The 10,837-nt window shown below is 38.1% G+C and overlaps 2 protein-coding genes across 2 annotated transcripts in view; both read right to left on the bottom strand.

Annotated features, from left to right (window-relative positions):
• Positions 1 to 1,001: 1,001 nt before the first annotated feature.
• LOC138305494 (AP-4 complex subunit epsilon-1-like) overlaps positions 1,002 to 10,837 on the bottom strand; it is a 30,158-nt gene continuing 20,322 nt past the window's right edge. The window contains exons 14-19 of the mRNA XM_069245744.1: positions 8,534 to 8,755; positions 5,986 to 6,075; positions 5,235 to 5,346; positions 3,888 to 4,023; positions 1,902 to 2,100; positions 1,002 to 1,637 (exon numbers count right to left, since the gene is read on the bottom strand). Coding sequence (XP_069101845.1) covers positions 1,023 to 1,637; positions 1,902 to 2,100; positions 3,888 to 4,023; positions 5,235 to 5,346; positions 5,986 to 6,075; positions 8,534 to 8,755 — 1,374 coding nt within the window. The 3' untranslated portion in view covers positions 1,002 to 1,022. The remainder of the gene's footprint in view (positions 1,638 to 1,901; positions 2,101 to 3,887; positions 4,024 to 5,234; positions 5,347 to 5,985; positions 6,076 to 8,533; positions 8,756 to 10,837) is intronic.
• On the bottom strand, positions 6,088 to 8,527 carry LOC138305495 (dihydrolipoyllysine-residue acetyltransferase component of pyruvate dehydrogenase complex-like). The gene is made up of 2 exons (XM_069245745.1): positions 7,949 to 8,527; positions 6,088 to 7,690 (listed from the first exon to the last, which is right to left on the bottom strand). Exons 1-2 carry the CDS (start codon positions 8,489 to 8,491, stop codon positions 7,550 to 7,552), a joined length of 684 nt encoding a protein of 227 aa, XP_069101846.1. The 5' UTR covers positions 8,492 to 8,527; the 3' UTR covers positions 6,088 to 7,549.

Raw genomic sequence — 10,837 nt, 5'->3', positions numbered from 1 at the left:
AACTTCGTATTAATATGAGTTTGAGAAGCCTGGAGACCTGATAAGGGGCCTAGTATTTATCAGATATGAGTTTTAGAAGCCTTGAGAACTTATAAGGGGCTGTGAGATGCTGCTGGAAAGAGAGTGAATGCATTTAAATATTAAGATCATTCAAAATAAGTTAACCTTGACATGAATTGAGGGTCAAAGAAATAATTTAAGTTAATGCATAATATTCTTCAAGGAAAATAAAACTAAATGTTATTACTTGTTTATATTATTGTAATGCAACTAAAATTACACCAACAAAGGATATGTACAATCCACTAGGAGTTACTTTCCTTTACTGAGAAAATCCAGCCTGATCAAGAATTTATTTTACGACATACACTGCACATAGGTCACAATATAAAATCAATCTCAATGACTGGTCATTATGCAACTTCGACTGGGCTAAAATGACTGGTCGTTATACAACTTTGACATAGCTAAAATGACTAGTTGTTAGCCACATCAGACAGGTGTTCATTATATATCAATATATACTATATTACGCTCAGGGAATCTACAAATTGGTCATTATATACAGGTGATCATTACAGCAGGTTTGACTGTATAGGATTAGGGATAATTCTGACAAAAGCTAGTTTAGTTCTATTTGTATGAATAGGGTTAAAGGTCATTTATGAACATAATTGCTGTAATTATTCAATGCTTTAGAAATTCTAATATAGAATGGTTTTAACGAGCCAAATTTCCACTTGGGATATAAATATATGTACCTCGAAACTGTAAAGACATATCTTTTACATTTACACTCAAACTCCCCACCTCTGGAGTTCAAATCTCATGTGTGACAGTTGACAAGTACAGGCCGCTGGTTGGTGATTTTTCTCTAGTACTCCTGACCAAGCCTTCACCAACCATCTAAACCTGCAGGCACGTCATTAAATGAGCCTGGCTGTTAATAGGACATAAAAACTAAAGGTACCCTCTAAGATGCACAAGAAACAAATTGTTAATATTTAATTCAGTTAAATTTATTATTTATGATCATCTGTATATTCATCATACAGCGTTTCTGTAGTGTTACTCTCCATTTCTTGTTGAACATTTTCAGAGTCCATGCCAACAATTTGACCATTAACGTTATCTGGGGATAAAACGCCATAGAGACTATGTGCACTGGTTGACCCCGGCAAACATGGGCGGTCGTCAAGGCTACAGGAACTACTGTCTCTATTTATAGCATGTCCCCACTGCTGGGGAGAATTCATTACAGTATTAAAGTCTGATAATAAATTATCCGTTTCTTCTGTGTACAGAGACATGGTCAAATCTGTATCGAGATCTGACACAGCTGTCATGCTTGACTGATCACTATCACCTTGGTAACCAGTTGATAAAATGTCCAACTTATTCTGGCTTTCACAAATTTCTGAAATAGGTATTGAAGACCTTGTTTCATTTCCATTAGATTCCGATGGAGTGTTTTCTGTAGTTGTCTTTTTGTGAAGTGACCTCCAGCCCCCGGTGTCGGTGGTGGGAAGGGGTTTTGAGGGAGCCTCGCGGGAGGAACTCCCCGAACTCTCACTTCCACGTGACCTTGAATCCATCAGTGACGATGGTTCTGACATTTTCTTATTGTTCTGATTATTCTAAAAAAAAACAAGAAAAAAAAAAAAAAAACAATTTTACTTTGGCTATACATTTCAAAGAATTAAAATCATACATGAGAGACTGTTACAAAGAGATTTCCTCAAAAAAAAAGAAGATAAATTGTAATTACTTTACAATACTGAATGGGACAAATTTTTTTTAACTGAATTGGAGAACTTGACATATATAACGAGGAAATTTTATAGTTCTAAATAGGAAAGTTGAGGCCTGATGTCAGACAGCTGGGACACTTTATTGAATACCTGAGGTGTTATTCCACTAAACAGAGCCGATGCTAGCTCCATTTTCTTGGCCTTGTCCTCCTCCAACTCTTTATCATGACTTTTGTTTGAAATATCCTCATCAATCTGTGTGGGCGCTGGTACGTCGGATTCAGTATTGGATATTAATCCCTTTTTACCCCAAACACGTTTAACACCCTCCAGGTTCAGGCGACTCTCCCTAAAAATGAGAGATTGGATTAACAGTATATATAAAAGACCCAGTACATCAAGGGCATCTGTCTATAAAGGACACCTCTATATAAAGACCAATTTTCTATAAAGGACACCAGTATATAAAATTCACATATAGTTTGAACAGTGTTTTGATTGCGTTAAAGGTGGTATGAACTCAATGGGATACAGACATATTCAATGTAGCGCCTTAGCGCTACATGTAGAATATGTCTGTATAACATAAGTTGGGTAACTACGGTAGTCAGAATGACCGAAGATATAGTTCCGATTGTTGAATGTTATAGCTGCAGTTTAGTTTGAAATATAACAATGACACCTTTCAATTATTTTTAAAATATGTGTTTTTATCAATTTGATAATATATCAATAATGTCCATTTCGAATAAAAATTGAGATAACCGAGGCAGAACGACTACCGGTATGTATACGGTATTGTTGTCAGGGTAGTGATGCGGTCCGAAGTGGAGCGAACCGCAATATTTGATTTTCAACCGAGGAAAGTTACTGTAATATAGCCTATTGATGGTATGACCGTTGAGCTACTGAATGTTTGTCATGTATGTATCGGTCTACGAATGCGATATAGACTAAATTCTTCATAGTCATGACTTTTATTTTATGGTAAGGATGATAGACTGATAGACAAGTGTTTGCGTGAGTGCAGGCCTATTTTGAATGCTAACGGTGGTAAAGCTGATGTTACTGTTTCGGATAGGCTTCCTCTAATGTTCTTTTTTTCTGGAAACCTGTATATGATCTGTTAACCTATTGTTCACTAAGTTGCTCCGAGAATTATACACCGACAATCGGATGTTCTGTATATTTAGGTGAAATGAGTGACCGTACACACATGTACTACTGAAGTAACTATGGAATTCCCCGAACATTCCTGAGGAAAGCCCTCCGGTTGTAGCCCCGACCAACGAATCTTTTTTTTGTTTATTACCATTACAATGCTTGAACACGTCTTTTGTTTCGATGTCAAATACCTATTTAATTGGATCTAATAAAAACTCTTTTAAATTATTGTTATATTGAAATCTGTCAACTTATGATGCAAAAACTTATCGAAGCGTGAACTAGAAGTAGTCCGAACCTGTACTGCGTTTGTATTCATACGTCATTGCGATTAAGTTCATTTGAACGCAACGCCCCTCCCATTGACTATATAGGGGCATATGTAAATATATGTCTATATAGGACACCTATATCTAAGGCTCTATATATAGAACACATGCATGTCTGTATTGGATGCCTCTATATAAAGAACACATGTCTATAAAGGAGGACACGTCTATATGAAGAACACATGTCTATAAACTACGCCTTTATATAAAGAACACATGTCTATAAAGGACACCTATATATAAAATACACATGCATATTTTTCTTTTTTTTCTTTTGCATTACATTGCTGAGTTTTCTGCTCTTGCAGTTAGCTGCTGATTTATGTAAGTTTTGAAACGTTAATTTTTTTCCCACCACATTCATTTCACAACAATTAATGCATGCTTGTGGGAAAAAATGAAAACACATGATGCATATACTTTATTACGAACATTAAGCCATTTTAATTATTGAATATTAAATTCTGTCTCCAAAAATCAAACCTAGGCAGCCATATGCATTTTGCTGAGGCTATAAAAGTAGTATTATATGGGACACAAATCACTATCTATATTTAATTACGATCCACAATGGATTTTCACTCATGTTTAGCTTATGACAAATCTCCTGTCAGATAATCTAGAGAATTTGTATGTAACTGACCTTTGACTTCCAGAAAGGTCACTGCCTCCTTCTGATCCTCCAGTAAATTTGTCATTTGACCCCTGTGACAAGGTTTCCTTGGCAATACTTTCTGAAGTTGTGTCTTTAGATTCAACATTTAATCCTTGGAATAAGTCTGGGTGTAAAAAAAAATTAAACACTGTTATTAGTTAATTGAGTATGGGAAAATAAGACATATTTGTCAGCTATATATAGTTTATACTATCTGGAAAGGGCAAGTCCTAAATGTATATAAAGAACACCTGTCTATAAAGGACTCCTATGCATAAAGGACAACAGTCTAGAATGGACAACTGCCTAGAACCGACACTTATATATATTATTATACCTCACTGATGTGTCACAGTCGCTGATTGGTCGACAGACGTCACGTGTGCAAGGACAAAACATTGTGTATCCCGCTGAACGTCATGTTCAAAAATCATGTTTCCCCCCATGCGGAGCCCCTCGTACGCTTAGCAAGAGTTGTCGTTCATGTAACGGAACTCTCCGAGGTATTCCGATAACAAACAAAATGGATGGCAGACGACGCTTCCGTCTGTCTTTGACCGACGAAATTAGTAATATTCTTATGATAAAAGATACAGATAACACAATTACACACGATGTACAGTTTATATGATGTAACATGCTAAAGGGGATTGATTTGGACTGAAAGATAAGGTAGGTCTAACTTCTTATTTACCAATAACTGTAAAGTTTGCCCAACACGGCAACAGTGTTTTGGGCAAAAAACTTAAAAGTCTACGTAGCCATTACATTAGACTTGTATTCTAGCCCAAGAAAAACTTTGTTCGGTATAATAAACAATTTATTGTCCTGAGGGTATAGGGAGACATGACGCTTAGTTTACCGCGGCAAGTCATATTTCCCTCGGGCGTATTTCCCTCGGGCGTAGTTACATGCCTTGGGTAGAGGGAAATATGACTTGCCGTGGGTAAACTAAGCGTCATGTCTCCCTACCGCTAGGGCAATAAATGTATAAAGGACACCAATATATTTTCTTTATGTGTATTTAGGTTTCCAAGCATATCAGTAACAGCCAATTCTTTCAGGCCTTGCTGAAAGTTTCTCTGGGAAAAGAATTGGCTAACAGATTATTCCAGTCCACTCTCTAGCTGACTAGCTGATTCTTTGTATTTCTTTCAATTTTCATAGGCAAAATAAATCATCGAGAGTCCAGGGGTGACAGAATCAACTAGCCTATTTTTTCCCATGAGGACAAATCAGCTAGCCAGTGATTTGCATGGTGAAGAAATCGGCTAGCAAATTCTTTCCCTGGGGAAACTATCAGAGGGGAAAAGACTAGTACTTATTAATACCGACCTGAGCCTGCCTGTGGAAGCTGATATCGTAATGTCTTCGCCTTGTATGGCTCAGCTCCTTCAGCTAGAGATTGACCCACATAGTCATCCAGGAAACTTAATGTGAAATCCATCTGAAGTATAAATAGGCAATACTAACAGTTTATATTCAGTGATTTTTCAAAATCTTTAACAGGGATGTGATTGATGTCAATTCACTACAGAAAGGAAATCTCTTGACTATTGTCAGAGGAAACCCTCCCTCCCTCACCCCACCCACTCCCAACCCACCTCCCATGGAGTTTAATAAATTTATTTAATGATGGTACAGATCACATCATTTGTTTCTCATAGATATTGTTCAATCAGAGGAAATTCTATAAATAGAGAAAGAAACTGGCATATTTACATGTCAGTGTTCAGATATCACATCACATATATTTCTGCCTGAATTAAACAAACACAAATGCATACCCAATATTTATTGTGAAGTGTATGAATACACATCCCATTTATTTGTTTGGCCTGCAGTAAACAAACACAAATTCTATTTATACTGTAAATGGGAATATTTTCACTTTGTCAGCATTTAAACAAATAATTTCACACTGTGTATCTATAGTTAAATTATTTAAGTGTCAGAATTTGAACTGACTTGCATGTGTATATATATTCAAGGCGATATAAATGAAAGCAATATAAGTGAAAACATCCAAGCTGTTAATTTTTCCACTCGGCAGTTTTTGCTTGACCTGTATCAGTGTAATACATACCCCATATATTTGTTTGGCATGACCTGAAGACATTGTTGGCAGCAGCAAGGCAATTTGGCCCTGGGCTATATTTATTATCTGGGTCAATTTCTGTAAAATAAACATGACATAATATTATACAGTAACTTAAAGATGAAATACAATATCACACTGCACATTTTCTATAATCCAATTGACAGTGCATGTTCTGCCCTCCAGACAGACCATTACCGGTTGGACCTCTGCCCTGCCCTCCTCTTAGACTGGTCATTACATGTACATGTTTGACCACTACCAGGCCTTCCAGAATGATCCTTAATACCATCTTTGACCATTGTCCTGCCCTCTAGCTAGACTGACCATTAACCGTTTCACCATTGTCCTGTCCTCTAGCTTGACTGACCATTACCTGTTTCACAATTGCCCAGCCCTCTAGCTAGACTGACCATTAACCGTTTCACCATTGTCCTGTCCTCTAGCTTGACTGACCATTAACCGTTTCACCATTGTCCTGTCCTCTAGCTTGACTGACCATTACCTGTATCAAAATTGCCCAGCCCTCTAGCTAGACTGACCATTAACCGTTTCACCATTGTCCTGTCCTCTAGCTTGACTGACCATTACCTGTTTCACAATTGCCCAGCCCTCTAGCTAGACTGACCATTAACCGTTTCACCATTGTCCTGTCCTCTAGCTTGACTGACCATTACCTGTTTCACAATTGCCCAGCCCTCTAGCTAGACTGACCATTACCTGTTTCACCATTGTCCTGTCCTCTAGCTAGACTGACCATTAACCGTTTCACCATTGTCCTGTCCTCTAGCTAGACTGACCATTAACCGTTTCACCATTGTCCTGTCCTCTAGCTTGACTGACCATTACCTGTTTCACAATTGCCCAGCCCTCTAACTAGACTGACCATTATCTGTTTTACCATTGTCCTGTCCTCTAGCTAGACTGGCCATTACCTGTTTGACCTCTACCTTGTCATCCTGACTAACCATTACCTGTTTGACCTTTGCCCTGTCATCCAGACTGACCATTACCTGTTTCACAATTGCCCAGCCCTCTAGCTAGACTGATCATTAACTGTTTCACCATTGTCCTGTCCTCTAGCTAGACTGACCATTAACCGCTTCACCATTGTCCTGTCCTCTAGTTAGACTGACCATTAACCGTTTCACCATTGTCCTGTCCTCTAGCTTGACTGACCATTACCTGTTTCACAATTGCCAAGCCCTCTAGCTAGACTGACCATTAACCGTTTCACCATTGTCCTGTCCTCTAGCTTGACTGACCATTACCTGTTTCACAATTGCCCAGCCCTCTAGCTAGACTGACCATTAACCGTTTCACCATTGTCCTGTCCTCTAGCTTGACTGACCATTACCTGTTTCACAATTGCCCAGCCCTCTAGCTAGACTGATCATTAACTGTTTCACCATTGTCCTGTCCTCTAGCTAGACTGACCATTAACCGTTTCACCATTGTCCTGTCCTCTAGCTAGACTGACCATTAACCGTTTCACCATTGTCCTGTCCTCTAGCTTGACTGACCATTACCTGTTTCACAATTGCCCAGCCCTCTAACTAGACTGACCATTATCTGTTTTACCATTGTCCTGTCCTCTAGCTAGACTGGCCATTACCTGTTTGACCTCTACCCTGTCATCCTGACTAACCATTACCTGTTTGACCTTTGCCCTGTCATCCAGACTGACCATTACCTGTTTCACAATTGCCCAGCCCTCTAGCTAGACTGACCATTACCTGTTTCACCATTGTCCTGTCCTCTAGCTAGACTGACCATTAACCGTTTCACCATTGTCCTGTCCTCTAGCTAGACTGACCATTAACCGTTTCACCATTGTCCTGTCCTCTAGCTTGACTGACCATTACCTGTTTCACAATTGCCCAGCCCTCTAACTAGACTGACCATTATCTGTTTTACCATTGTCCTGTCCTCTAGCTAGACTGGCCATTACCTGTTTGACCTCTACCCTGTCATCCTGACTAACCATTACCTGTTTGACCTTTGCCCTGTCATCCAGACTGACCATTACCTGTTTGACCTCTACCCTGTCATCCTGACTAACCATTACCTGTTTGACCTCTACCCTGTCATCCTGACTAACCATTACCTGTTTGACCTCTGCCCTGTCATCCAGACTGACCATTACCTGTTTGACCTCTACCCTGTCATCCTGACTAACCATTACCTGTTTGACCTCTACCCTGTCATCCTGACTAACCATTACCTGTTTGACCTCTACCCTGTCATCCAGACTGACCATTACCTGTTTGACCTCTACCCTGTCATCCTGACTAACCATTACCTGTTTGACCTCTACCCTGTCATCCAGACTGACCATTACCTGTTTGACCTTTGCCCTGTCATCCTGACTAACCATTACCTGTTTTACCTCTACCCTGTCATCCAGACTGACCATTACCTGTTTGACCTCTGCCCTGTCATCCAGACTAACCATTACCTGTTTGACCTTTGCCCTGTCATCCAGACTAACCATTACCTGTTTGACCTTTGCCCTGTCATCCAGACTGACCATTACCTGTTTTATCACAGTCTCTTTCTCCTCCTCCCTAACCTCTGACAGTTGTTTTGTGACCACGTCTTTGTCTAATACTTTGGCACAGACAAGTTTTGTAAGTGATGATGTCATCCATCCTTTAGTGCTGACATCTTGTGTCCGGTTTTTAAAATGTTTTAAAACAAGGAAGATAACTTTTTCACTTGGCATATTTTTGAGCAGATAGCCACATTCTCCAAGAATCTGAAACCAATCACACGGCATAAACATTAAAACTATCGCACGCTACTATGTTAGATAAATCACAGACAAAGTTACATTGATAGTTTACTGAATTCCTGTTTTGTTTTCAATGACTACTACTATCGATTTGACCACGTAAGAAATCACGGAAATCATGGTTATTAGTCACGTCTGACAGGTCGCCCGAATTTATGTTAAATGTCATAATTATAATAAGTAACGTCGGGAGGAAAAAGTAATGTCACATACATGTATGACGGGAATGGGAGGGGTGGTATTCTAAAATAGTGGGTTGCTAAATCAGGTTTGACTATACATACCTTGTACATCACAAAACTAAAACACTAAGCCATTTTTTGTACAGTAAAATCTCCACTGACCTTCTTTTATCCAACTACAATGTATGTATAGTAAAATCTCCGCAGACCTACTTTTATCCTATATGTACTTTTATCCAACTATATACAGTAAAATCTCCAAAGACCTACTTTTATCCTAGTATGTAATGTAAATCTCCACAGACCTACTTTTATCCTAGTATGTACAGTAAATCTCCACAGACCTACTTTTATCCTATATGTACCTACTTTTATCCAACTATGTACAGTAAAATCTCCACTAACCTACTTTTATCCAACTATGTACAGTAAAATCTCCACAGACCTACTTTTATCCTATATGTACTTTTATCCAACTATGTACAGTAAAATCTCCACTAACCTACTTTTATCCAACTATGTACAGTAAAATCTCCACAGACCTACTTTTATCCTACATGTACTTTTATCCAACTATGTACAGTAAAATCTCCAAACACCTAATTTTATCCTAGTATGTAATGTAAATCTCCACAGACCTACTTTTATCCTAGTATGTACTATAAAATCTCCACAGACCTACTTTTATCCTAGTATGTACTGTAAAATCTCCACAGACCTACTTTTATCCTAGTATATACTGTAAAATCTCCACAGACCTACTTTTATCCTATATGTACTGTAAAATCTCCACAGACCTACTTTTATCCTACATATATGTACTGTAAAATCTCCACAGACCTACTTTTATCCTACATATGTACTGTAAAATCTCCACAGACCTACTTTTATCCTACATGTATATGTACTGTAAAATCTCCACAGACCTACTTTTATCCTACATGTATATGTACTGTAAAATCTCCACAGACCTACTTTTATCCTACATGTATATACTATAAAATCTCCACAGACCTACTTTTATCCTAGTATGTACTGTAAAATCTCCACAGACCTACTTTTATAAAAGTATATACTGTAAAATCTCCACAGACCTACTTTTATCCTACTATGTATTGTAAAATCTCCACAGACCTACTTCATCTTAGTAATATGTACTGTAAAATCTCCACAGACCTACTTTTATCCTATATGTACAGTAAAATCTCCACAGACCTACTTTTATCCTATATGTACAGTAAAATCTCCACAGACCTACTTTTATCCTATATGTACAGTAAAATCTCCACAGACCTACTTTTATCCTATATGTACAGTAAAATCTCCACAGACCTACTTTTATCCTATATGTACAGTAAAATCTCCACAGACCTACTTTTATCCTATATGTACAGTAAAATCTCCACAGACCTACTTTTATCCTATATGTACAGTAAAATCTCCACAGACCTACTTTTATCCTATATGTACTATAAAATCTCCACAGACCTACCTTTATCCTACTATGTATTGTAAAATCTCCACAGACCTACGTTTATCCTAGTATGTACTGTAAAATCTCCACAGACCTACTTTTATCCTATATGTACAGTAAAATCTCCACAGACCTACTTTTATCCTATATGTACAGTAAAATCTCCACAGACCTACTTTTATCCTATATGTACAGTAAAATCTCCACAGACCTACTTTTATCCTATATGTATTGTAAAATCTCCACAGACCTACCTTTATCCTATATATGTACAGTAAAATCTCCACAGACCTACTTTTATCCTATATGTACAGTAAAATCTCCACAGACCTACTTTTATCCTATATGTACAGTAAAATCTCCACAGACCTACTTTTATCCTATATGTAC

The sequence above is a fragment of the Argopecten irradians genome, chromosome 13, assembly GCF_041381155.1.
Source record: "Argopecten irradians isolate NY chromosome 13, Ai_NY, whole genome shotgun sequence".
NCBI lineage: Eukaryota > Metazoa > Mollusca > Bivalvia > Pectinida > Pectinidae > Argopecten > Argopecten irradians.
This window is presented reverse-complemented; position numbering and strand designations above follow the sequence as displayed.